This window comes from Anabas testudineus, chromosome 10, assembly GCF_900324465.2.
Source record: "Anabas testudineus chromosome 10, fAnaTes1.2, whole genome shotgun sequence".
Taxonomy (NCBI): domain Eukaryota; kingdom Metazoa; phylum Chordata; class Actinopteri; order Anabantiformes; family Anabantidae; genus Anabas; species Anabas testudineus.
This window is the reverse complement of record NC_046619.1, coordinates 22,225,876-22,253,803: the sequence shown is the minus strand read 5'-3', so window position 1 is coordinate 22,253,803 and position 27,928 is coordinate 22,225,876. Positions and strand designations below refer to the sequence as shown.

The 27,928-nt window shown below is 39.4% G+C and overlaps 3 protein-coding genes across 6 annotated transcripts in view; 2 read left to right on the top strand and 1 right to left on the bottom strand.

The window, feature by feature from the left end:
* Positions 1–899: 899 nt before the first annotated feature.
* On the bottom strand, positions 900–6,945 carry pgap2 (post-GPI attachment to proteins 2). Its single transcript, XM_026357554.1, has 6 exons — positions 6,620–6,945; positions 5,325–5,504; positions 4,183–4,432; positions 3,581–3,687; positions 2,043–2,151; positions 900–1,475 (listed from the first exon to the last, which is right to left on the bottom strand). The coding sequence occupies exons 2-6, from the start codon at positions 5,490–5,492 to the stop codon at positions 1,345–1,347; spliced, it is 765 nt and encodes a 254-aa protein (XP_026213339.1). The 5' UTR covers positions 5,493–5,504; positions 6,620–6,945; the 3' UTR covers positions 900–1,344.
* A 5,556-nt stretch (positions 6,946–12,501) lies between these two features.
* LOC113160347 lies at positions 12,502–22,690 on the top strand. 3 transcript variants are annotated; one of them, XM_026357568.1, is made up of 6 exons: positions 12,502–12,843; positions 18,353–18,566; positions 19,462–19,663; positions 21,069–21,189; positions 21,412–21,592; positions 22,437–22,690. In XM_026357568.1, exons 1-4 carry the CDS (start codon positions 12,596–12,598, stop codon positions 21,077–21,079), a joined length of 675 nt encoding a protein of 224 aa, XP_026213353.1. In that variant the 5' UTR covers positions 12,502–12,595; the 3' UTR covers positions 21,080–21,189; positions 21,412–21,592; positions 22,437–22,690. The 3 variants fall into 3 exon arrangements, 2 of the variants coding, with proteins under 2 accessions (XP_026213353.1, XP_026213352.1); XR_003298685.1 differs by lacking the exons at positions 18,353–18,566; positions 19,462–19,663; positions 21,069–21,189; positions 21,412–21,592; positions 22,437–22,690 and adding exons at positions 13,953–14,154; positions 15,559–15,679; positions 15,902–16,082; positions 16,928–17,181 and having other exon boundaries at positions 12,502–13,049; XM_026357567.1 differs by lacking the exons at positions 18,353–18,566; positions 19,462–19,663; positions 21,069–21,189; positions 21,412–21,592; positions 22,437–22,690 and adding exons at positions 13,953–14,154; positions 15,559–15,679; positions 15,902–16,082; positions 16,928–17,181 and having other exon boundaries at positions 12,502–13,057.
* Positions 22,691–23,535: 845 nt separating this feature from the next.
* The window catches only part of LOC113160323, a 76,697-nt gene continuing 72,304 nt past the window's right edge, over positions 23,536–27,928 (top strand). For both annotated transcript variants that reach the window (XM_026357536.1, XM_026357537.1), the window contains exons 1-2: positions 23,536–24,074; positions 25,158–25,363. In XM_026357536.1, the coding sequence (XP_026213321.1) occupies positions 23,586–24,074; positions 25,158–25,363 (695 nt within the window). In that variant the 5' untranslated portion in view covers positions 23,536–23,585. The remainder of the gene's footprint in view (positions 24,075–25,157; positions 25,364–27,928) is intronic.

Genomic DNA, 27,928 nt, shown 5'->3' with positions numbered 1-27,928 from the left:
TGAGCAGAGAACACGACGCTCAAATCAGCCTTCATCTGTTATTAACATTTCTGACGGAGTTGCCGTTGTTGATTTGTGTCCTGTCCGACTGTCGATGTGTAAAATCTGATTATTTGAGTTATTAATTTAGGCTCATTCTATTTGTTAATACTTTTGACTTAGATGAAGATCAGATCACATTTTATGACTAATTAAAGCAGAAAACCCGGTTCACATACTTTTTCTTGCCACTGTAATGACTGAACAGGAAACTATTTAAAGAGAGCTGCGTTTTTAAGTTACACACAAATCTGAATAAATCACTGACCAAAGGAGGAGATCCTAAATCACCCCAACCCACCATCAGACACAAATCCAACTGTAGTTATGAATTAAGGTGACAGACCGACAAGACAGATAACAAGAAAACTGTCTTTGGACAATTAATTATGCTGTGATGCAGCACAGTTTTTGAATGAATGGATGTTAAGGCAAGAAAAACACTTTGGTCACAGTTGAAGGAAGATAATGTTAAATTTTGATGTTATGTGAACTGATTTTTGTGTATTACCACAGCCCTACAGTGTTTCTCTAACCCTTTGATACTGCGAGTGTCTGAATCCAACCATAAAGACGTTATTAACACTAAAGTCAGAGAATTCTGCAGAAAAGAAAACAGGATGTGGCAGGAAATAAATTTAACTGATGTGTTAAATATCAATTAATTTGCGACTTGTCTCGACTTATGTTAATTATGGTCAATGTGTTAATAGACTCGCCACAAAATGTATTTGTGATTCCAGTTTAGTTTTAGAGAAAGTGCCTGAAACAACTTTCTGTTTTTGACCTCAGGAAGGAATAAGAAAAAATGTAAGCACATTAAAAAAAACTAAAACTAAACAAATGAGATCAACGCTGAATCGTGTTAAAAATACTCTTTTACAATTTTTAATTTTCACAACACTTTGGGTTTTTGCATTTTTTCAAACCATTTCCAGGCTTGGAAAAAACATCCGTCAAAATTCCATGAAATTTCCAGGTTTTCCATAACTGTTCAAAACCCGTTTTAGAAAAGCAGGTTTTGGTCACAGATGTATTACTGTGTTATCGCTCCTGAAGTGTTGTTTTACCTAAAACAGTTCAACTGTCTCCTACAGAGCATCACAACATGATGAAATTAAAGTAAGAACAGGTGTTGTTGGAAAGATCAGGTAAAAAAAAAACACCTGCAAAGCTGAGTGAGGCCACATGATGCCTTTAAGTGTTCAGATATGTCAGACAAAGTTTAAACTAATGTCTTTGTGTCCCACTGGTGGACGTTTTCTCCCCTTTGTTTAAAAAGCTTAAAACAGCTCAGGCAGCCGTTTAGTATCGTTTGTCTTCGGGCGGCGTGGCCACAATCACCTCTTTGCTCCCAAAGTCCCAGAAGGCCGTGATGTGGAAGGCCATGTTGGAGAAGACCACCAGGTATTCAAAGAGGGCAAACAGGGTGTAGACTGCAGGACGGGGAGCAGAGAGGCAGCGCGTGAACAACTGAACACTAACAGGGTGAAATACAACACTTTGAAACGTCACATAGGACAAAATATAAAACCTGTTTCATTATCAAAACAGACAAAGTCCAGACTGGACGACGTGACCAGGAAGGATTATTGAGTCACATTTTTTCATCACTTTGAAATTTGAGAAGTTATTATTATTATTACTATGAGGAGGAGTAGTAATATCAGTAGTAGCCCAATAATGGAGGTCAATAGAAATATATAAAATGATCAGTTTTCTGCCTCTTGTGACTAAATGGAAACGATGAAACCAAAAAAAAAAAAAAAGCAGCAATAGCTAAATAAATGGTTTCAGATCAGTGTAACCAGCTGCAGCATCCGATCACCGACAGATTAAAGAAGAGCCTCTGTCCCATAAAACACTTTACCTCAGATCTTTTTTAGGTCTCCTAGCTAAAATAAAAACTTTAAAGATGATCGAGGAGTAATAAGCTAATAAGAGGATTGGGATGCACCCTGTGACTGTACGTGTCCAAACCTGAGCAGGACTCGGACACTTACTTCCTGGTTCACAGTACTTGTTGTGGCGTCTAAAGAAGTAATAGGCGGCCAGACAACAGCTGCCGTTGAAGACGAAGAGACGGATTTTCCATCGATACGACCTCACTTCCTGAGAGACACAGAGAATTCAATTGTTATAGATTTATCCATAATAACCACAGTACACGCAGAAACCTCAGTGTTTTAACTGATCACAGGTGAGCACCTCACCATGTGGCGCCGCCGTCTTCCAACATGCAACACAGTGTGATGTTATTTATTTATACAATTATACTCTGTAATGTCTTAAACCTTGAACTGTAAAGTGCCTTGAGATAACTTCTGTTGTGATTTGGCGCAATACAAATAAAATTGAATTGAATTTCCATTTTCCATAGACAGAAATATAAGAGCTCTGAAAACTGAACACCATTTCAACTGGACTTTTTTTTTTCCTAATACAATCTGAGCAGCTTGGTTTGTTTCTACGATAATGACAATAATCACAGAAATAACTCAGCTAAAAGGTGCAGACGCAGCTTTGACTAAACAGAGGTCCTCTAGAACGAGTGGGAACAACTACATAACTAAAATAAATGAATCAGCTGTGAAGGTTTCCTGGAAGCTCAGTAGTCCGGTCATGTGAGCGTCCTCGGTGACGGCAGTATGAACTGAATCTGTGCAAACGACCCTCGACTCTGATCCCGTCAGCAGGTTTCACTGTTAGCAGGCTGTCTGGTGTTTGTGGTGGGGGGGGAGGGAGGTGACACGTATGCTCCGCTGATACTGAATCAGGGAAGAACCAAAATAATGTCTGAGTCACAAGTTAAAGTTGGAATTTATTCATTTATTTCCTGCTCAACTGGGAGATACCACACGGCAGTTTTACAACACATCAGGTTCCTGCTCTGCTCAGACCTCTTTAACTGTTTTAGTGACATGGTGTTGAAAAACTGGTTTAAGATGTGAACTTCCCTTTTCTTTCAAGTCTTAATTTAAAACAAAGTGTGACAACACATCAGTTTGTGGCTCTGTCCAGCATGAACTTAAAAAAATATAACAAATCCTGCCAAGGCACCAGCAAACGTGTACAGGTACTTCTGAAACCCCCGCAAGAGCCAAATTAACCGAGTCAAGGATTCGGAATCCTCCTGTAGGACAACCAGGATCTGAAGCGGACCACCTGAAGAAACTCTACAACCTCCTCTAGCACCTTGGGATTATTTATGGAACCTGATAATGTGCTCAGTAACTCCTTGAACCTGCCTTCAGAGTCTCTGTGTCACTCGCAGCGTTTTGTGAATCATGTCCAAACTGCTCTGTGTAGACCTGGACCTGCAGCCCATCAGCACCGTCTACAGGTGAAAACTCAGCACTGCGTCAAACAGAACTGATCGGACTTTCTTACATCTTATTTTAAAGTTTTGTTTTTTAGTTCTGATTATGTGTGATGACTGTTTTAATCCTTTTAGATCATGTTAGGATTCAGTGGTTAATTTGCGACACGATGTGGACACAGTGAGATGAAAACAGATGTCTCACCGAGACAGTTTGTTTACCTCTGGACTCACGTAGGATCTCCTGATCATGTGCCACAGCCTGCAGGTGATGAGCATGTGCAGCAGCGAGCTCGCTATGAACACGATGAAACCGTTCTTATGATAATCTGAAGAGACAAACGGGGCACTAAAACTGTGACATCTGTCCTTACAAAACCAGAACAAAGCTCTTATCAGATGACAAAAAAAAAAAAGAAAATAGTAAAAAGACTAAAGCAATGAATCATCCTCTCTAAGAATAAAACGGTTATTTTACAATTAACAAACTACCACAACAATGACTCTATAATGAACACCCACAGTCGATCTGACAGTCTGCTCAACTTTAAGTAAAAGCTTCCTTCATTAGATGACTCATCACTTCCGTCTAACTTAAAAAAGCTTCTATACTTTAAAATTAGTAGAAATGTGTTACGGCTCAGTGCAAAGTTCTGATTCTTGACAACAATAAACTGCCCGCGACTCTTATTTACATCATTTGTTTACTGTAATAAACTAAGATCGATGAAATACACCTATTGTCCTCATATTTTTGCATTTCTAACTAATTAAATGTTAGCAGATAATTATCAGCTGTGAACTTATCGTCGTCCTGTACTTACTGTATGTTTCAGTGGACGCCACGTACGTGAGCACGAGCAGGCCGCTGTTTTCTGTGAGGCTGCAGAGCAGAGCCAGGCCACTCAGCAGTTGCTCCAGCAGCCTGTTGGCGAAGCGGCCGTGGTAGAATTTAAAATACATGATGGACATCAGGTATCGGGGCGCTGAGTGCAGACCGATGCAGCAGCGCCAGATGTAGCGCTCCGGCACGCGGCTGATAGCGGAGCTGATGGAGGGGAGGTAGTTTGATACCTGGTTTGTGACAAAAAAGAAAACACACAAAAGCTTATTGCAGCTTTTATAACAATATTCTTACAAAAAATATCTCCACAAATCAAACTTTACTTAAAATAAGCGTTTACATTTGAACATGTTAGAAATGGAAATAGATACAGTTAAAACTTGATGAGCAGAAATTTAGTGAAGGCTGTTGTATAAACAGCTAATGAAAGATAAAGTAAAACAGCTGTAATACATTTACATTTAGTCATTATCAGACGCTTTTATCCAAAGCGACTTACAAGTGAGGAACAAGGCAAGCAAACAAAATCTAAGTCAAGGAGAAACAACATTAAAGCAAAGTGCTGTTAAAAAGTGTTTCTGTTTCAAGAGATGTGAGAACAAAAGAGTAGAAAAGTTTTTTTTTTTGTTTTGTTTTTTGTAAGTGCAAAGGAAGATGCGAAAGAGTTCTGTTTTCAGCAGTTTTTAAAGATTGCCACGCATCTTCCTTTGCACTTATATAAAAATATATAATATTATTATTAGTAATAATATAAAATGTGTCTACTGTGCATTTTAAAAAAGGTTAAATGAGCTTACAACTACATTGTGATGTTTTAAAAGACTATTTATTATAAAGCTGTTACCATTTGGTCTTACAATGATTCATTGTGTTAGTTTAGTTTGCAAAGCCTCCTTTTAATTAAGTTGTGTAACCAGTAAATCCTTGTTCACACACAGTTCATGCTACACACACCTTCTTGATGTGTTTCACCACAAAAATGTGAGTTACACTATGATTTTTCCTGCTCAGAAAACATGTTTTCAGATGTTTGTACCCTTAAGAAGATTGTCTTCACAGAACATCTTCACAGTTCTCAGGTGTGTTTGCAGAATTCCATCAATGTCTGTTGGGACCATTTACCTGACAGTGTGTGTATGTTGCATCTGCAAAGTGGTACATGAGTGAAATGCTGACGCACGCGATGAACCCGGACAGAGGAAGCAAGACTGTTCCCACAGCAAAGCTTGTGAACGGGAGCCGGATTAGGGGCCGGTCCCGGTCCAGGCTGTTGTACGGCCCCTGGAGCATCCTGGACTTACCCTGCAGACGACAGGGGAAACACAACAAGATCATATTTCAGCTCTGTAACAGAATCCCAGAGTCCCACGCTTCATTAAAACATTTCAATATTTGTGTCTGTGTTTAAGATCATGATGATTAGAGGAAATCCAAAATTATTCTGCACTTATTCTCAAAATAGTTGATGATTAATCAACTAATATTTGAAGCTTTACTCTTGTTTGGACAATTTGGAAAAACATAAAACAATAGTAAATAGTAGTATAATAATAAAGTCACTCCAGCTCTGCTCTATGGGTTAGAGACGGTAGCAGTGAGACAGAGACAAGAGGCTGAGATGGAGGTAGCAGAGATGAAGATGTTGAGGTTCTCCTTAGGAGTGACCAGGTTAGACAGAATAAGGAACGAGTACATCAGAGGGACGGCTCACGTTGTCTGAGTTAGCGACAAAGTCAGAGAGGCCAGACTGAGATGGTTTGGACATGTTCAGAGGAGGGATAGTGAGTATATTGGTAGAAGGATGTTGGAGATGGAGCTGCCAGGCAGGAGGACAAGAGGACGACCAAGGAGGAGATATATGGATGTTATAACAGACATGAGGTTGGCTAATGTTAGGGTAGAAGATGTTCATGATAGATTTAGGTGGAGAAGGATGATTCGCTGTGGCGACCCCTGATGGGAAAAGCCGAAAGAGAAGAAGAAGAAGAAGAAGAAGTGTACTCAAATGTAAAGATTTGCTTCTGTTGTTGGGACACATTTGAATAATATGTTCACTAGTTTCATAAACACACAAGTTAATTCTCCTTAAAACTTTACTGCATCTTCCTGATATTTCTACTTGGGTAAAATTTTATTTGCAGGACAGGATGAAGTCGTTTCTACAATGTGGTATAATAGGTATACTATTCTTTAACATTAACACTGTCCACCTCTACAGAAAAATACAGAGAACATGCGACAGTTCAAGATTCGTCCGTGGAGTCTGGTGTGCTGCTCTCTAACTACTACAGGGTTTCAACACTCGTCTCTCACCTGTACAGGTGAACCAGCCTGCTGTCGCCACCTTCCAGAGTTGGTGGCTAACCGTTAGCCTTTAACAGGAGCACATACGTGGAGATTTACTGAACAACACTCACCTTTACAGCTCTCCGGGATGACTCCACCGGGTGCTCTGCTGCTTCTCAGCCATTTAACCGACGTTAGCTTGTGTTTTCCCGTTTAGCTCTAGGAGCTAATCCTATTAGCTTCGGTAGCTACTCAGATTTCCTAATTAGCTAACGTTAGCGATGAACTTCTAACATAAAATGTGCTTTAAATCATCTAAACTGTTTGTTATGATCTTCTATACGGCTGTCGGTATCAGTTTAATGTCACAGACACACTTTATATTGTGTTTCTTCAGTAAGTTTAATAGATTACGCTACAACACTTTTTCCGACATCAGCTAGCTAAAAACGAGAGCAACAACTTCCGCTGACGATAACCTTCAAAATAAAAGTCTCCTGTCCTCCAAGACAAAGTTTTCAGGTCCTTGACTCTATTCAAGTATTAATATTTATATTACTACTACATTACTAGTGCAGTACTTAGCTGCACTTTAGAAGGAGGAAAATATGGGGATATTTACCTACATTCAACATTTTATATAGAATAAAATATAAAGGTTATAAACAAGTTACTCAAGTATTACTGTAATTAGAAATGAACTATGTCTTTATCAACTGCACCAATGCATCAATAATTATAATGCACTATCAATGACTATAAATTAATATGGGTCTTATGATCGACACAAAGATAATTATCATTTACCTGGTTAAGATGTTTCCCGTGCTGATTGACCCAAAAGGCATAACCATGTTTTTAAAAAACAAGTTTCATGTCACGATCTCTGTCTCCAAATACTGTATATTATCAAACAGTTTGAGCAGTTGGTTTTAAACTTGGAAATAACTGCAGGTAATCATTTTTAATCGTGCAGCATTGGACAAGAATCAGAACTTTGCAGGTGCTTTTGATACTGTGGACCACCCCATACTAACATGTTGGCTACTTGATACAAGTTTGGTTAACCCAGCAGCAGATTGGTTATTTTAATCTATCTGTGTTAATGTTTATGGACTCAGCTTAAGCTGGATGCCCACCTCTAATGCGGTACCCCTCGGTTCTGTGCTCGGTTTTCTTTTATTTCCTTTTTATATAAATTATTTGGATATAAACGTAAACAGGAATTATTGATGACCCGGCCTTTACAGCTTTGTACCCTCACTCAGAGATACGCTACTTAAACTTTTTCAAGCAGAAGCCATATAAAGGCTGGTTTCTGCACCTTCTTAATTGTTATACTGTACATGAACAGGCCACTATAATATCTCTATGTACTGGAACTTTATTAAAAGGAGAGCCCCTTGAGATGTACTCACATTTATCTATAAGTACTGTTAATTACAGTGCATTTATATGTGCAGGCATGGACAGATGTAGAGTATATAAAGTTTGTAGTTGATTGTATGTTTCATTAATATTTTAACAATTTGAACAGAGGCTGTAATAATCCATCACTCACTGTTCATCTGAGTGCTGGTATGAGGAGAGGACCCAAAAGCACGACATGGGCCGGCTGGTGTAGTGAACCTACAGGTTGCAGACAGAGACTACATCCAGAGGCAGGCACAAGAATCCAAACAATCTGACCAGTGACGACATGTTTAGCCGCATGACGTCATTCAACCGCTGGCTGTCTAAGTGGTGTCCCGCTAACAACGTGGGCTACATAGACAATTGGAGAACTTTTTGGAGAAAACCTGGGCTGATTAGAAGAAACAGCATCCATCCCACTTTAGATGGTGCGTCTCAACTCTCTAGAAATATGACAGAGTTTATTAGGCGACCTAAACCCTGACATGTCAGAGTGGAGCCCAGGACGCAGAGACGCAGTCTTACACACCTCTCTGCAGCTTCCTTACAGCCGTCACCCCCCAAAAACTAACATAACCCCATAGAGACAGTGTCTGCTCCCCGAGTACCTAAATTATTTATATCTAAAACTAACACAAGAGGAGTTATTCATAAAAACCTAATAAAAATAAAGACGACTCCTCTCTTAGAACAAAATAACAAGACAACAATCAAATGTGGACTGTTAAATATCAGATCTCTCTCGTCTAAATCCCTCTTAGTAAATGATTTGATAATTGACCATCAAATAGACTTATTCTGTCTGACTGAAACCTGGCTGCAGCAGGATGAATATGTCTCTCTGAATGAGTCGACCCCCTCAAGTCATGTTAATTATCATGTTCCTAGAAGCACAGGTCGGGGTGGAGGAGTAGCAGCAATCTTCCACTCAAGTTTGTTAATCAACCCCAGACCTAAACATAGTTTGAATTCATTTGAGAGCCTCACTCTTAGCCTCTCTGATCCTAACTGGAAAAATCAAAAACCAGTCCTGTTTGTTATTGTGTACCGTCCTCCTGTCCCTTACTCTGAGTTTTTAACTGAATTCTCAGAGTTTCTATCTGATTTAGTTCTTAGTGCAGATAAAGTCATTATAGTGGGTGACTTCAATATCCATGTAGATGTTGATGATAACTGCCTCAACACTGTATTTAATTCACTATTAGACTCTAAATGGAAATAAACCCACTCACTGTTTTAATCACACCTTTGATCTTATTCTGACATACGGTGTGGAAGTTGATCAGTTAATAGTTTTTCCCCAAAACCCTCTTTTATCTGACCATTTCTTAATTACATTTGAATTTACAGTACCAGACTTTACTAAACCTACAGATAAGATTCACTACAGTAGATGTTTATGTGAAAATGCTGTCGACAAATTTAAGGAACTGATTCCATCTTTTATTTCAGAGCCATGTACCAACACAGAGGAAGGCAGTTATTTCAATGTTACTCCAGCACAAGTGGACTATCTTGTTAATAGTACTGGTGCTTCACTTGGAACAATACTCGATACTGTTGCTCCTCTGAAAAAGAAGCTAGTGAGTCAGAGGAAGTTAGTTCCATGGTACAATTCACAAATCCGTAGCTTAAAGCAGAAATCACGTAAGTTGGAAAGGAGGTGGCGTTCCACCAATTTAGATGAATATTGCCTAGAAAGATAGTTTAATAATATATAATAATAATAATATAAAAGCCCTGCGTAAAGCTAGAACCTCATATTACTCCTCATTAATAGAGGCAATTAAGAACAACCCTAGGTTTCTTTTCAGCACTGTAGCCAGGCTGACAAAGAGTCATAGCTCGGTTGAGCCTAGTATTCCCTCAACTCTCAGCAGCAATGACTTTATGAATTTCTTTACAAATAAAATCATAACTATTAGAGAAAAAATTGATCAGATCCTCCCTGCATATAGCATGGACTGTACAACAACTCTAGATCCACGCTCGTACTTAGACTGCTACCATCAACATGTCTCTTAGATCCCATCCCGACTAGACTCCTCAAGGATGTCTTACCTTTGATCAACACGTCCATATTAGATCAGATCAATCTATCTTTACAAATAGGCTACGTACCACAGGATTTTAAGGTTGCTATAGTCAAGCCCCTACTCAAAAAGCCTAGTCTGGACTCAGGGGTCTTAGCGAATTATAGACCAATATCCAATCTGCCCTTTATCTCTAAAATCCTTGAAAAGATAGTTTCTAAGCAATTGTACGACCACCTGCGTAGCAATAACTTGTATGAAGATTTCCAGTCAGGATTTAGAGTACATCATAGTACAGAAACAGCACTGGTAAAGGTCACTAATGATCTTCTATTAGCATCAGACAATGGACTACTCTCTATACTCGTCATGTTAGATCTTAGTGCTGCATTCGACACTATAGATCACAACATTTTATTACACAGACTGGAACATGTCATTGGGATCAAAGGAACAGCACTAGAGTGGTTTAAATCGTATCTATCAGATAGATTTCAGTTTGTACACGTTAATGATGAGTCTTCGATGCACAGCAAAGTCAGTTATGGAGTTCCACAGGGATCTGTGCTTGGACCGATTCTTTTCACTTTATATATGTCCCCTTTAGGCAATATTATTAGGAAACACTCTATAAATTTCCATTGTTATGCAGATGATACCCAGCTATACTTATCTATGAAACCAGGAGAAACTAATCAATTAGTCAAACTTCAAGCATGCTTAAAAGACATAAAGGCCTAGATGTCCTCCAATTTCCTTCTCCTAAATCCAGACAAGACAGAGGTTATACTGTTTGGGCCTAAAAATCTCAGAGACACTATGTCTAATCACGTTCTCACCATTGATGACTTAGTACTGGTCGAGGCAGATGGCCGCCCACTATGAGCCTGGTTCTGCTGGAGGTTGCTTCCTCTAAAGGGAGTTTTTCCTCTCCACTGTTGCCTAAAGCTTGCTCAAATGGGATTGTTGGGTTTTCTCTATAATTTTTTGTATAAATATTTTCTGTAAGGTCTTAAACCTTACACTGTAAAGTGCCTTGAGATAACTTCTGTTGTAAATTGGCGCTATACAAATAAAACTGAATTGAATTGAATTGAATTGAATTGAATTGAATTGAATTGAATTGAATTGAATTGAATTGAATTGAAACAAAATACGAACAGCAGAAACTAAGGGAGACTGCACTAACAGGCAGGGTCATACATACAATACTCTAGGAACAGTTTGGAGAGTTCTTAGAGAAAAACTGGTTGAGCAGACTGAGAGAAAGGAGAGAACTCTTCAGGGGAGACGTTGGACTGACAGGGAAGCAGTGGCATGGATTGGCTTATGTGGTGGTGAGGCAGAGACAAATGAGGCACAGGTGAATCAGACAAGGGTTAATGATGTGGCGAGTCATGGAGTCAGGAGCATACAGGGGGAGGGTAGCATCTGAAACAAAAAAGGGGGCCACAGATGAGAGAACAAACATAAACAAAGGGAATGTGCAGAAAAAGGTCACAGTTCTTGGGCCTAGTTGTTAGACCACTTATTAGACACATTTCAGAACATGTGTGAGTAAGAGGGAGTCACATGAAAGACACAGTAGGTTTGAATGACCTATGATCTCAAGGGACAAGTACACCCAGGCCCACCTTTACCTGCCACTCAGCTCATTGCACCCAACCCAGATTGTTCTCCTGCGTGTTCCGATTCACAGGAAGGGTGGTGGTTTTTCTGACTTCCAGCTGCAACCACCAGGTCAAAGCTTGTTCTCCTTCTAAGGTGTGTCCCTAGTTTCCCATACTTTAAGTGAAGCATCACAACTCTGAGTAACATATTTCATCAAAATTATGATGAGATTCTAAAATTCTTTTTTCAGTGCAGACTGAAGATGTTCTCAGTCTCTGCCCATGGCCCCGGGGCCAGTTTGCCTTAGTTTGCCTACCATAAATCATTTTGAGGTTTAGTCTGTTGGTTGGACAAACAACATTTACATTTATCATAAGTGACTTACACGTGAGGTACATGGTAATAAAAAAAGTCAAGAAGAAAACAATAAAGTAAGGTGCACGCCCCTCCAAAAGTATTGGAACAGTGAGTCCAGTCCCTTCATTTTTGCTGTAGACTGAAAACATTTGTGTTTGATGTCAACAGATGAATATGAGACAAATACTGAAAAGTGGTTTGAATTCAAGTTGACTTTCACTTTTGATTCTTAAGAAAACCTCATATCAGACACACACTGTTCACTCCACTCTCCAGACGTAATCACCTTTAAACAAAAGGTTGTTCTGTTCTTTAGTTGTGTTTAGGATCCAGATGTAAACTTGGAAATAAAAACTGAAATGTTGATCTTTTGTCCCATATTTATCTTTGGACCCAAATATGACACTAATATGATTGTTATGTAATATTGTGATTTTAGTGAGAGGAAGTCACAACATGGAGGAAAAGAAAGAGAAATGAAACTGAATCCTAACAATTACTCACTGTATTACTCTGAATGATGTCACGTCTCTTGTGCAATGTGAGGTAGGTGTGGTTTGTATGTTTAGTATTTATTACCACTCAGTTGTACTTAGACACCAGAGATCTGTCTCTAAACTACGGTTAGCAGGTACTCCTGACAGCAAAGACTTTTCATACATCTTTTTAATCCACATCAGTCTCCACCTGACAATGCAGAAACGAAAAAACAGGAGAGAATACAATGAACACTTTGTTGAGGGTCAACACTTGAAGCTGGTTGAGTTGAAACTGATAGCTCCACCTGGTAAAAAGAAATACATCTGCAAAGAAAACATCCCTTCGTACCCTCGACCAGAGTTTCATGTGTCTCATCTGAAACACGACACAAACCAAGTTGGATTAAAAGGAATCAGGAGAGACGGTGGATTCAAGGACCCACACAAAGACTATCTGCTGTGGTGGAGTCTGTCTGTGAGACCTGATGATGTAACAGCAGCAGAGACCGGGCTCCTGGAGAAGACCTTCCCAGACCGGAGCCAGGAGCAAGTCCAGAGGCAGCAGAGCTTCCTGGGGAGGTTTGCCACCTCCCCGGCCTTCATGAAGAGCTCCATGCTGGGATCGTACCGCTTCACCTTCCCCCTGGAGGAGGTGCTGGAGGCCTACAGTGAGCAGGAACTAACCCAGTACCAGTGTACAGTATTTTATATAGTAGAAGTACTATTACTGTTGAAAGTTACTGTGAAGCATTTTGAAAATGCAGAAAGATGAAAAATGTTTTTCTGATCTTTTCAGTTTAGTCTTTTTTACTCATTGTGTAGAAGTGGCTTCACGTTAAAAGATTTCCATCAGAAGTGAATCTTTGTCAGTGATGACAGGTCTTATCAACCTTTTATAAATACAGTATATTCTCTACTTTTTAGTTAGTGGATCAGTTTTAAATACCACTGGGATGACACAACATACAGAATATAAAGGTACCCTGAGATTCTTCCCTAGTCTAAATTATTTTTAAAGTTACAGTTTGCAACCTTTTTCTGACATTTCTACTAGAAATATGCTCCATAACAACATTTCTGACATATTCACTTCTGGAGTGAGGCTGTTCCTTTCAACAAATGAGAAAATAGCAAGGATGTCTTCCCAAATAGTTTAGTAGCGTCTTATGTTTTGCAATTTCACACCATTAAATACCTGAAGAGTTGTGCAGAACGTGGTGGAGTGAAGAGAGAAGCAGAGCTTATTAAAGCAGGGAGAGGGAGGGTGAACAGAGCAGAGTGGTTTAATTGAGTCTCATGCTACCGATGGTTTAAGTTGCACGTTGTAGCTTCTAAGATTGTTACTGTCCTATAACTTCATGTTGTTTACTTGAACCTGCATGTACGTATCACTGTACTGGCACAGAAATATTAAATCTGCTCACAGCTGGAGCAGCTGATCACAGCACAGACCAGATCAGACCAGTAACAGTCTGTAAAAACTGACCTTATTCCTACAGTTGGCCGTTTGACCTCTACAGTGCAGAATCAGGTCTGACTTCTCCACTAAAACTCTTATTTATTGTCTCCAGTTCTGCTCCGGTGCTCAGCCGGTCCTGCGGGTGTTTGAGACGGTCCTGTACAAACAGGAAGTGGTGTACAGTGTGCTGGTCCACAGCCCGGCCAATCAGGAGCTGTTCTTAAAGTACCCCCTGCTGACTGACGACCCAAACGTTGTCTGTGCTTTTAAAGACGATTCATCTGGAGACCTGAGGCCATGTGTGAGACTCACAGGTGAGAAGGAGAATGTTCATGCCTTTTTTGATTTAAGGAACCCACAGGAGTTTGGTTATGGTTAGAAAAAGATCAGGTTTTCGTTTCAGTTTTAATACAGATGTGTGTGAAGTGTTTTTCGCTCTAAACCTAGTTCGCAATCACACCCAGCGCAGTTAAAATTAAGTTCCCCCATAGAAATGTATTTGTGATTGCAGTTTAAACATTCAGAAACAGAAACACACTGAGGTATTTAAGGAGGTGTCGTTTGCCCAGAAAGCACTGGAAGAGAAAGTATAAGAACAATCTCTCCAACATTGTGCTTTTTGAGTTCAGGATTATAAAAATAACAAGATTCTATAAGAACACATGTATTTAACATTGTGCTGCTGCAGACTTTGTGTTATTCAGACTGACAGACAAAACATCAAGATTATTTCAGTACAGGTTTATTTAGACACTGGATTATTATTGTAAAGAGTGAATGAATGTAGGTGAAGATTCTCAGTCGTGCTTAAAGTTTCTTAAAATGATTTCATTACATACTATAATCTATTTGTTGTATGATGCTTCATGAACTTCATCCTTTGACCTCATCTACTAAAAGCAGGAGCTCTCTATGTGAGGTTTTGTTCTAGTCAGACTCACAGAAACAACTGACAGAAACTGGTCTGACACCAGAACCAGAGAAGTTCTTTTAGGAAACAGGGCGAAATAAACAAGAGTGATATTTTTAGATAATAGATCATGAGATGATGTTGTCAGACTCAATGTGTTAGATTAGAGGACCAGGACCAGCGGAGCAGGTGAGTTAGGGCAAAGTCAGCGAGAAGAGGAGGCACATGTCTCCAGGTGAGTAAAATGGTGGGTGTCCAGGTGATGGGAGTTGTAGTTAGGAGGTTGGTAATGGATCACTTAGTGAGAATAAAAGAGATCCAGTCTGGTAGCTCGAGGAGGTGATGACGATCTGAGAGGAGATAAAACTCAGAAGGCAAACAGATCAGTGGCAGACGTACATACACAGTCCAAGTTATTAATCCGCTCTACAATCCAGTAATCCTAGGTCCAAAATATAATCTATAATCATACGCAGAAAACCAAGAGATAGATCCATAATCCAGAAACCAGAGTCCCAGTCAAGAGCAGAGAGTCAGAAGCACCTGTGGCAGGTCCCAAAGGTCTGATACACAGGTCAAGTCAAAACAGGAGTGAAGGCTGGAGCTTGGTTTCAGGGGATTGGAGACGACAGACCTGCTTCTAAAGGGCGGAGCACAGGTGGATCAGACCAGGTAAACAGAGAGAATAGAAATATGGACGAACAGGAAGCAGAGCAGGCACTTTAATGTTCTTCAGTACTTTCAATCTTCTACTAGTTCTGCAGTTTATTAACATTTTGTGTTTCTGTTTTCTTTTTTTTTCTGTCAGTTATGAGCTGATTGAGAAACGTGATGAAAACCAGATGGACGTTAGGCAGCTGTTTGGGTCTGATTGCGAATATTATGTTTGGGATCATGTTGTTGTCGCCCTGCATTTGGAGGAAGAACAAGTGAGTTCACTGCTGATTCTGAGAGTTTGTAGACAGATCAAGTTCTTTCTGTTTAGTATTTTTAGTTTGATTGTGACAAAACAAAATCTTTTGTTCAGTAACTAAACAGATTTATACAGTTCCTGCTAAACTCTGTCCCTGGTTGCGATGTCTATTGACATCTCCAGCTGAGCAGTTTCACCTCATTCTGGAAACTATTTAATTCATCCTTTTCAATTTCAGGTGCTGGAGTTTGATCGTGACAAACTGAGAGAGAACCTCAAGTTCTGCGATAAAGGGCCGGCTACAATCACTCGTTATAACTTTGACGGTTTTAAAGAAGCTGAAACTCTTGTTAAAGAACTTTGGCCAGACGATCCTGCTTCACTAGAGAAGGAAATGTCACTGCAAGAGCTATTGGCAGGTATTACAGCTACAAACAGCTTAATAAATCTGAAGTCATTTTGTTTCTCTAACTCTAGTTATTCAGCATTAATTGTTGAAAAACTCTTTCAACAATGAATCTGGAAAAGAACAAAGTTTTAGTAAATGATAATAACTAAAACTAAAATAATAATTCTGTTGCTGATCATTAGAAAACCCTTTAGAAGTTATGTTAGCACAGTTTAAGACTGTTGTGCTGATGAAAGAAGTAATAAAACTGGCTAATGTACGACTGCTAATACTAATAATTGTTCTTCTGCAACTCATCAGTCTGTTCGTGTTCTGAGAAATAAATTAATAAAAACAATTCAACAGGAGAAACTGCCATGAAGTGTAAGAGCTCATGCAGGACTGTGGTTGTGTATTACTCCCTTCTTAGAGCAGCACTGACTGACGGGACAGAAAGAGGAGTGTGAGGCTCTGCTGCACAACTGAGCACAAATATACAAACAGATGTCTCACAAGTCCTCAACCAGCGGCTTGATTAAAAGGTTCCACAAAAGACCAGAGTCAACCTGGACACTTAGGAGTTCACTGGATCCAAACGTCAGTAGCACTGAGACAGTTGACTACGTACAGGACTGGGTCCAGTATTTAATGGACACAGAGAACAGAGACACTGAAGGTTAAACATCATTAAATAAAACCTTTCACACCACAAGTCAAGTCAGATGAGACCTGTTGAACAGAAATAGGAGCAGTTTCTGTCTCATCACTGATTTTATTCTGGATGATGGAGCTCGTTGGTCTTTTCTCTTTGAGAACTTTTCTTTATGTAAAACCCACTGTTGAAAAATGATCATCTCATTTTCTTTCTCTTTGCAGCTTCATGTGTCACTGAACCCGACGCCTGTGACTGATCGTCGGATCAGGAACAACTCATCTGGAAAAATCTGCATTTTCACCTAAAAATGTCTTTTACTTAGCGACTCCTTATAAATCAGCATCTACTGGGTTCCTGGAATTGATTTAATGATAAATAACATCGTCGGGATTAGATTTTTAATAGTAATTGAGTGAATTAATGTGATGTAATAAGTTAATTTATGGTGGCAGAAATAAATATGTGGTGAAATAAATTCACTTGTCTTGTGTTTAATCTCATGTGTCACTGTTTTATTATTTATTAGAAATTATTAGATTTACTACAGTAAACTGTGACTAAGACAAACTAAATCTCTTTTGCTACTCATCAAGATTAAATTTCTACACTGGACTATTTCACAGACGTTAGTTTAAAGTTCATCAGATTTACCAGTGAAACATATTTAATTCCTAATGAGGACAGAAACCTCCAGTTGTTGTTTTCAGTCACTGTTTTCATCATAAGCTGCTGTTTAGTAACCCGATGATTTTACTCATGTTTAGAGCAGTAACATACACAGATTGTGATACTATTATATAAAACTAGATAAATTAATCATAAAACAATATTTACATTATGATATAAGCTTAAAGTTCTTCAAAACTACTGTGACGTTGATGATTCAAATAAATTTGTCCATCTTCAGTTTGTTCTGAGGTCGTCGATCTCAATTCAATTCAGTTATATATGAATTGGCGCCAAATCACAACAGAAATCAATTTAATGCACTTTAAGTGTTTAGGATTTAGGAGACTCTTTATCTAATCTAAAGTTACTGTATGAATTCATTTGTACTTTCACTTTTGATTTCTAAGAACACCTCATATCACACACACCCTGTTTGCTCCACTCTCCAGACGTGTTTACAGGCCTGAGAAGAGAGATTAGATAAAATACTGGACAGTAAAACTAAAAGTAAGATAAAAAAAACACTCATGACTGAAAACATGTGGACTGCCTCTCTTTTCCTCTTCCCTTGCATGATCACTCATCTGTGTGATGGATAGAGGAAATAGGTGTGGTTCAGATCTGTGTCTCGCTGCTCAGAGACCAGAGATCAGTCAGTCAGAAGATTCTGCCGACAGTAAAGACTCGTGAAGATATTTGACAATGCAGAAACGAAAAAACAGGAGAGAATACAATGAACACTTTGTTGAGGGTCAACACTTGAAGCTGGATGATTTAAAAGAAGAAGCTCAAGATTTGGAAAACCAGTACCTCTTCAGAGAAAACATCCCTTCGTACCCTCGACCAGAGTTTCATGTGTCTCATCTGAAACACGACACAAACCAAGTTGGATTAAAAGGAATCAGGAGAGACGGTGGATTCAGGGCCCGGGACCCTCTGAGGGCCCAGGACTCTCGCAGACAGACTCCACTGCTGTGGTGGAGTCTGTCTGTGAGACCTGATGATGTAACAGCAGCAGAGACCGGGCTCCTGGAGAAGACCTTCCCAGACCGGAGCCAGGAGCAAGTCCAGAGGCAGCAGAGCTTCCTGGGGAGGTTTGCCACCTCCCCGGCCTTCATGAAGAGCTCACGGCTGGGATCGTACCGCTTCACCTTCCCCCTGGAGGAGGTGCTGGAGGCCTACAGTGAGCAGGAACTAACCCAGTACCAGTGTACAGTATTTTATATAGTAGAAGTACTATTACTGTTGAAAGTTACTGTGAAGCATTTTGAAAATGCAGAAAGATGAAAAATGTTTTTCTGATCTTTTCAGTTTAGTCTTTTTTACTCATTGTGTAGAAGTGGCTTCACGTTAAAAGATTTCCATCAGAAGTGAATCTTTGTCAGTGATGACAGGTCTTATCAACCTTTTATAAATACAGTATATTCTCTACTTTTTAGTTAGTGGATCAGTTTTAAATACCACTGGGATGACACAACATACAGAATATAAAGGTACCCTGAGATTCTTCCCTAGTCTAAATTATTTTTAAAGTTACAGTTTGCAACCTTTTTCTGACATTTCTACTAGAAATATGCTCCATAACAACATTTCTGACATATTCACTTCTGGAGTGAGGCTGTTCCTTTCAACAAATGAGAAAATAGCAAGGATGTCTTCCCAAATAGTTTAGTAGCGTCTTATGTTTTGCAATTTCACACCATTAAATACCTGAAGAGTTGTGCAGAACGTGGTGGAGTGAAGAGAGAAGCAGAGCTTATTAAAGCAGGGAGAGGGAGGGTGAACAGAGCAGAGTGGTTTAATTGAGTCTCATGCTACCGATGGTTTAAGTTGCACGTTGTAGCTTCTAAGATTGTTACTGTCCTATAACTTCATGTTGTTTACTTGAACCTGCATGTACGTATCACTGTACTGGCACAGAAATATTAAATCTGCTCACAGCTGGAGCAGCTGATCACAGCACAGACCAGATCAGACCAGTAACAGTCTGTAAAAACTGACCTTATTCCTACAGTTGGACGTTTGACCTCTACAGTGCAGAATCAGGTCTGACTTCTCCACTAAAACTCTTATTTATTGTCTCCAGTTCTGCTCCGGTGCTCAGCCGGTCCTGCGGGTGTTTGAGACGGTCCTGTACAAACAGGAAGTGGTGTACAGTGTGCTGGTCCACAGCCCGGCCAATCAGGAGCTGTTCTTAAAGTACCCCCTGCTGACTGACGACCCAAACGCCGTCTGTGCTTTTAAAGACGATTCATCTGGAGACCTGAGGCCATGTGTGAGACTCACAGGTGAGAAGGAGAATGTTCATGCCTTTTTTGATTTAAGGAACCCACAGGAGTTTGGTTATGGTTAGAAAAAGATCAGGTTTTCGTTTCAGTTTTAATACAGATGTGTGTGAAGTGTTTTTTCGCTCTAAACCTAGTTCGCAATCACACCCAGCGCAGTTAAAATTAAGTTCCCCCATAGAAATGTATTTGTGATTGCAGTTTAAACATTCAGAAACAGAAACACACTGAGGTATTTAAGGAGGTGTCGTTTGCCCAGAAAGCACTGGAAGAGAAAGTATAAGAACAATCTCTCCAACATTGTGCTTTTTGAGTTCAGGATTATAAAAATAACAAGATTCTATAAGAACACATGTATTTAACATTGTGCTGCTGCAGACTTTGTGTTATTCAGACTGACAGACAAAACATCAAGATTATTTCAGTACAGGTTTATTTAGACACTGGATTATTATTGTAAAGAGTGAATGAATGTAGGTGAAGATTCTCAGTCGTGCTTAAAGTTTCTTAAAATGATTTCATTACATACTATAATCTATTTGTTGTATGATGCTTCATGAACTTCATCCTTTGACCTCATCTACTAAAAGCAGGAGCTCTCTATGTGAGGTTTTGTTCTAGTCAGACTCACAGAAACAACTGACAGACACTGGTCTGACACCAGAACCAGAGAAGTTCTTTTAGGTAACAGGGCGAAATAAACAAGAGTGATATTTTTAGATAATAGATCATGAGATGATGTTGTCAGACTCAATGTGTTAGATTAGAGGACCAGGACCAGCGGAGCAGGTGAGTTAGGGCAAAGTCAGCGAGAAGAGGAGGCACATGTCTCCAGGTGAGTAAAATGGTGGGTGTCCAGGTGATGGGAGTTGTAGTTAGGAGGTTGGTAATGGATCACTTAGTGAGAATAAAAGAGATCCAGTCTGGTAGCTCGAGGAGGTGATGACGATCTGAGAGGAGATAAAACTCAGAAGGCAAACAGATCAGTGGCAGACGTACATACACAGTCCAAGTTATTAATCCGCTCTACAATCCAGTAATCCTAGGTCCAAAATATAATCTATAATCATACGCAGAAAACCAAGAGATAGATCCATAATCCAGAAACCAGAGTCCCAGTCAAGAGCAGAGAGTCAGAAGCACCTGTGGCAGGTCCCAAAGGTCTGATACACAGGTCAAGTCAAAACAGGAGTGAAGGCTGGAGCTTGGTTTCAGGGGATTGGAGACGACAGACCTGCTTCTAAAGGGCGGAGCACAGGTGGATCAGACCAGGTAAACAGAGAGAATAGAAATATGGACGAACAGGAAGCAGAGCAGGCACTTTAATGTTCTTCAGTACTTTCAATCTTCTACTAGTTCTGCAGTTTATTAACATTTTGTGTTTCTGTTTTCTTTTTTTTTCTGTCAGTTATGAGCTGATTGAGAAACGTGATGAAAACCAGATGGACGTTAGGCAGCTGTTTGGGTCTGATTGCGAATATTATGTTTGGGATCATGTTGTTGTCGCCCTGCATTTGGAGGAAGAACAAGTGAGTTCACTGCTGATTCTGAGAGTTTGTAGACAGATCAAGTTCTTTCTGTTTAGTATTTTTAGTTTGATTGTGACAAAACAAAATCTTTTGTTCAGTAACTAAACAGATTTATACAGTTCCTGCTAAACTCTGTCCCTGGTTGCGATGTCTATTGACATCTCCAGCTGAGCAGTTTCACCTCATTCTGGAAACTATTTAATTCATCCTTTTCAATTTCAGGTGCTGGAGTTTGATCGTGACAAACTGAGAGAGAACCTCAAGTTCTGCGATAAAGGGCCGGCTACAATCACTCGTTATAACTTTGACGGTTTTAAAGAAGCTGAAACTCTTGTTAAAGAACTTTGGCCAGACGATCCTGCTTCACTAGAGAAGGAAATGTCACTGCAAGAGCTATTGGCAGGTATTACAGCTACAAACAGCTTAATAAATCTGAAGTCATTTTGTTTCTCTAACTCTAGTTATTCAGCATTAATTGTTGAAAAACTCTTTCAACAATGAATCTGGAAAAGAACAAAGTTTTAGTAAATGATAATAACTAAAACTAAAATAATAATTCTGTTGCTGATCATTAGAAAACCCTTTAGAAGTTATGTTAGCACAGTTTAAGACTGTTGTGCTGATGAAAGAAGTAATAAAACTGGCTAATGTACGACTGCTAATACTAATAATTGTTCTTCTGCAACTCATCAGTCTGTTCGTGTTCTGAGAAATAAATTAATAAAAACAATTCAACAGGAGAAACTGCCATGAAGTGTAAGAGCTCATGCAGGACTGTGGTTGTGTATTACTCCCTTCTTAGAGCAGCACTGACTGACGGGACAGAAAGAGGAGTGTGAGGCTCTGCTGCACAACTGAGCACAAATATACAAACAGATGTCTCACAAGTCCTCAACCAGCGGCTTGATTAAAAGGTTCCACAAAAGACCAGAGTCAACCTGGACACTTAGGAGTTCACTGGATCCAACGTCAGTAGCACTGAGACAGTTGACTACGTACAGGACTGGGTCCAGTATTTAATGGACACAGAGAACAGAGACACTGAAGGTTAAACATCATTAAATAAAACCTTTCACACCACAAGTCAAGTCAGATGAGACCTGTTGAACAGAAATAGGAGCAGTTTCTGTCTCATCACTGATTTTATTCTGGATGATGGAGCTCGTTGGTCTTTTCTCTTTGAGAACTTTTCTTTATGTAAAACCCACTGTTGAAAAATGATCATCTCATTTTCTTTCTCTTTGCAGCTTCATGTGTCACTGAACCCGACGCCTGTGACTGATCGTCGGATCAGGAACAACTCATCTGGAAAAATCTGCATTTTCACCTAAAAATGTCTTTTACTTAGCGACTCCTTATAAATCAGCATCTACTGGGTTCCTGGAATTGATTTAATGATAAATAACATCGTCGGGATTAGATTTTTAATAGTAATTGAGTGAATTAATGTGATGTAATAAGTTAATTTATGGTGGCAGAAATAAATATGTGGTGAAATAAATTCACTTGTCTTGTGTTTAATCTCATGTGTCACTGTTTTATTATTTATTAGAAATTATTAGATTTACTACAGTAAACTGTGACTAAGACAAACTAAATCTCTTTTGCTACTCATCAAGATTAAATTTCTACACTGGACTATTTCACAGACGTTAGTTTAAAGTTCATCAGATTTACCAGTGAAACATATTTAATTCCTAATGAGGACAGAAACCTCCAGTTGTTGTTTTCAGTCACTGTTTTCATCATAAGCTGCTGTTTAGTAACCGATGATTTTACTCATGTTTAGAGCAGTAACATACACAGATTGTGATACTATTATATAAAACTAGATAAATTAATCATAAAACAATATTTACATTATGATATAAGCTTAAAGTTCTTCAAAACTACTGTGACGTTGATGATTCAAATAAATTTGTCCATCTTCAGTTTGTTCTGAGGTCGTCAATCTCAATTCAATTCAGTTATATATGAATTGGCGCCAAATCACAACAGAAATCAATTTAATGCACTTTAAGTGTTTAGGATTTAGGAGACTCTTTATCTAATCTAAAGTTACTGTATGAATTCATTTGTACTTTCACTTTTGATTTCTAAGAACACCTCATATCACACACACCCTGTTTGCTCCACTCTCCAGACGTGTTTACAGGCCTGAGAAGAGAGATTAGATAAAATACTGGACAGTAAAACTAAAAGTAAGATAAAAAAAACACTCATGACTGAAAACATGTGGACTGCCTCTCTTTTCCTCTTCCCTTGCATGATCACTCATCTGTGTGATGGATAGAGGAAATAGGTGTGGTTCAGATCTGTGTCTCGCTGCTCAGAGACCAGAGATCAGTCAGTCAGAAGATTCTGCCGACAGTAAAGACTCGTGAAGATATTTGACAATGCAGAAACGAAAAAACAGGAGAGAATACAATGAACACTTTGTTGAGGGTCAACACTTGAAGCTGGATGATTTAAAAGAAGAAGCTCAAGATTTGGAAAACCAGTACCTCTTCAGAGAAAACATCCCTTCGTACCCTCGACCAGAGTTTCATGTGTCTCATCTGAAACACGACACAAACCAAGTTGGATTAAAAGGAATCAGGAGAGACGGTGGATTCAGGGCCCGGGACCCTCTGAGGGCCCAGGACTCTCGCAGACAGACTCCACTGCTGTGGTGGAGTCTGTCTGTGAGACCTGATGATGTAACAGCAGCAGAGACCGGGCTCCTGGAGAAGACCTTCCCAGACCGGAGCCAGGAGCAAGTCCAGAGGCAGCAGAGCTTCCTGGGGAGGTTTGCCACCTCCCCGGCCTTCATGAAGAGCTCACGGCTGGGATCGTACCGCTTCACCTTCCCCCTGGAGGAGGTGCTGGAGGCCTACAGTGAGCAGGTACTAACCCAGTACCAGTGTACAGTATTTTATATAGTATAGTGAAGCATTTTGAAAATGCAGAAAGATGAAAAATGTTTTTCTGATCTTTCTGATTAAATAAGACCGGATGAAAAGCTAAAACCACTTTTAGCAGTTTAATAGCTTCTGTCTGATTCTCTGTGGTTTCCTGGTAACTGATGGTTTTTCAGTTACATCAGCTGTGTTATATACTTAAACCGCAGCTTTAAGCTAACAGTCACTTCAGTTACAGTCAAAAGCTCCATCAGAGACAGGCCGAGTGAAGATTCTCAGAAAAAGCGGGTTCGTCATTGTTCACACGTCATACATTCAGTAAAGATGTAGAAAAACTGCAACTCAGGGGAAACTGCAGGAATACTTTTCACAGGGGACCTGAACTTTTTATACACAGAATATTATTATATTATATATATATATATATATATATATATATATATATATACATTTTTTTTATATATAAGATTTTATGACTAAACTACTAAATCTGAACTTTTTTAGATAGTTTCACTGACTTTTCTATTAAATCTCTTATTTCTTGACACATGAACAGTTTTGTTTTATGACCCAGAGTTGTAGCTTAATAAAGTAACGAACCTCCTTGAATCACGTTAAATAGATCTAATATATAGTTTAACTAACAGCCAGCTGCTGCTGAATGTGGTTCAGCTACTAGTTTCATTACTACTCAACTTCACATCAGAGCTGTGACACTGACTGTTCAGCGGTGAACATTTGTTAGTCTGGTTTTCTCCTCCACTACAGCTCTTATCAACCTGATACAAACATTTTCTAGATAATTTCATGGAGGTTCGTAGATTTTTATTTTCAACATCAACACTTTCCACAGAAGCTGTCGGCCAGATTTCTTTAAATAGTTTAAATCCTTTACAGACAGTATATCAGCATATTATACAACATTATACATCTACATATTTTCAGAATTGCTCACTGAATGTTTGATTTGTGATTTGTCTCCTGAACTTGTTTCGCAGCAGTTAAAGAGACAAAGTTGTCGTGGTGAAGTCTGAGTTTTCCACTAAAACTGTTATTTATTGTCTCCAGTTCTGTTCCGGTGCTCAGCCGGTCCTGCGGGTGTATGAGACGGTCCTGTACAAACAGGAAGTCATGTACAGTGTGCTGGTCCACAGCCCGGCCAATCAGGAGCTGTTCTTAAAGTACCCCCTGCTGACTGACGACCCAAACGCCGTCTGTGCTTTTAAAGATGGACGATTCATCTGGAGACCTGAGGCCATGTGTGAGACTCACAGGTGAGAAGGAGGAACAGCAAAATGTTCTCAGTTCATGTTGTGAAAAAATGTCACTGATACATTTAAATCACACTGAGAATGTTGAAGGTTTAGTTCAAATCAAAAAGTTTAAATGTTGTTTCATAAAAAAAGAGAAATGAAAGTAAAGGAAACTAAACACATTAATTCATTCATTAAACAGCTGCATTTATCAGTCACTACAAATACTTTCTAATTTCTTTCTTGTAAACTGAAGCTTCACAGCAGCAGGTCTCCGGATGATTCTAAACAGAAATATGATGCTAATAATTCATAATCAATGTGTTCCCTGATGGCTCCAGAGGTGTACTGCACAAATACACAGATCAGTCAGTGACATCAGCCACAACGTCCACAGAGCAGGATCAAGGTTTCATAGTCCACCGTTCAAACTGACTTAATGATCAGAAACACAGAGAACGTCACGACAAAAACGTAATCATGTTTAAAGGAGCCAGGGTTGCTTCAATCCTTCTGTCATTATTTTAGTTGTATGAACGTTTTCTTCTTTAAGCTCCTCGATGTTCCACAGCTTCTGTCGTTTCTCTGTTTCTTAACATGTTGTGTTTCTTTTTAGTTGTGAGTTGAGTCGTAATAAAAACCAGATGGAAGTTAGAAACCTGCCTAAGCATCGTCACAGCTTTTATGTTTGGGATCATGTTGCTGTCGCCCTGCACACGGAGAAAGGAAAGGTACCGTCACTGACCACACAACATGTGTTGTTCTACAGTATAGAAACCTCAACAACTAACAATCGAGCTCTGAAACCACCTTTTGAACTTTTACTTTACGTTTTGCTGAAGTTGATCTTTTTAATGTTCAGGTGCTGAAGTTTGATGCTGATCGATTAAGAGAGAACCTCAAGTTCTGTGAAGCAGGGCAGCCTATGATCACACCTCGTAGTGACTTTGATGAGTTCCAAGAAGCTGAAAATGTCGTCAAGTCTTGTGGCCCAATTGTCCTGGAGCACTGAAGAAGGAAATGTCGCTCCAAGATTCATTAGCCGAGGCCAGGTCTCAGTCAGACGACGGGAAAACCCTCTCATCCTCAAACGATGGAGAGAAGAACTGAGCGCGGTTAAAACGACAGGGCCTCAAACTCTGATTGTGGGCGACTTTTGTTATTACTGGCATGAAAGGCATAAAAATCAAAAAGACCCGAGTCTACTGCTTTCCTGGAGATCTGGTCTCTGACATTACAGAAAGACTCCCCAGTCTTCTGGCTGAACACCCACCGGTAAAAAACATCATTGTGCACCTAGGAGCCACTGACATAATGAAACGACCATCAGAGGGTCTGAAACAAGACTTCAGGGATCTACTGAACGCTCTGAGCTCCTTCGACACTCAGGTGTTCATCAGTGGTCCTCTACCACCCCGTCAAGAGTACGAACTGAGAGATTCAGCAGACTGCTGGCACTCAACAAATGGCTGTTAACTGAATGTCGCCCGACCTAACGTGCACTTCCATGCCAAAATTTGACAGGTATCTTCTGGAATGCGCAGCACGTCTTTTAGAGAGATTGGAATGAAATCTTAGCAAGTTTAGGATTATAGCTGTTAATCTCAAATATCAAATCTAAAATGAAATCAACAGACATTTATTCTCTCTAAAAAAATAAAAAAGACTGGTACTGGTACATGTTTATTTGATTTAGGTTCTATGTATTTTTTCTACTTTATTATTTAGTTTTTAGGTTTGTTCGTTAAGAACCTCTCGTTTTATTTACTCTATATAGTCTACTATTTAGTTTGTTGATGTAACTATTTTACTGGTCGTTGGCAGCCGCTTTGTGGAGATTTAATTCTTCAGACCGTCTAAGCAGAAGACAACACAGGGATGCAGTGTCATAAATAAGTGAGGGAACGGAATTCAGCCGTTCTGGAGCGCTTGATCTTTAATCGTTCCTAGTGTGAAGATCAGACAAAATCCTTCACGAAAGTCGGCGACGGTGGAATTGTCCATTCCTAAGTTTTATTCATGGTCACAATCTCCGAGTTAGTGTCTATGTTTCCATATATAATTCATCATGCACCTCGATTCTGGAACTTTTTTGTTGCATTCTTCAAATTATCCATAACAATAAATGTTCGTGTGATGGAGACAGATGAAGCAGGGGCTGTGTGATGATACTACCTCATATACTGTTAGTAACGTAATAGCCAGAACACCTGAGGGATCTGAGCAGATACAACAAGAATTAGAGGCTTGTGGTACAAAATAACGGCGTAAATTGTTCTCCTACGGGTCGCTTTCCTCCGACATGTCAGACTTGACAGCAGCTTTCAAAATGATGATCTTCTTAAACTGTTGTTGGTCATTAGTGTTTCATCTCTCATCACTCCTCTTTTTGTTTTTGTGGCTCTATCAGAACCCACTCTCCCCTGTTTCGACCCACTGTTATCTTTGTTCATTTGTGTTTTATTTTCAATTTGTATTTTCTTCATCCTCTTCACGGTTATTTCCTTTGTTTTATTCTTGTTGTGTAACTTTTCTTTGTCTATGTTCAGTATTTAAAGTTCTTATACTATATTAATAAGCCGCCTT

Bases quoted from the DNA above. Each gene is read 5' to 3' on its own strand.
- pgap2 (XM_026357554.1), bottom strand. From the start codon at position 5,492: ATGCTCCAGGGGCCGTACAACAGCCTGGACCGGGACCGGCCCCTAATC. The intron at 2,152-3,580 runs GTAAACAAACTG...TGTGTCTCTCAG, and splicing joins GATCCTACGTGAGTCCAGAG to GAAGTGAGGTCGTATCGATG. The intron at 1,476-2,042 runs GTAAGTGTCCGA...CCCGTCCTGCAG, and splicing joins CAAGTACTGTGAACCAGGAA to TCTACACCCTGTTTGCCCTC.
- LOC113160347 (XM_026357568.1), top strand. From the start codon at position 12,596: ATGCAGAAACGAAAAAACAGGAGAGAATACAATGAACACTTTGTTGAG. The intron at 12,844-18,352 runs GTGGAGTCTGTC...TCCACTGCTGTG, and splicing joins CACAAAGACTATCTGCTGTG to GTGGAGTCTGTCTGTGAGAC. The intron at 18,567-19,461 runs GAACTAACCCAG...TATTGTCTCCAG, and splicing joins TGGAGGCCTACAGTGAGCAG to TTCTGCTCCGGTGCTCAGCC.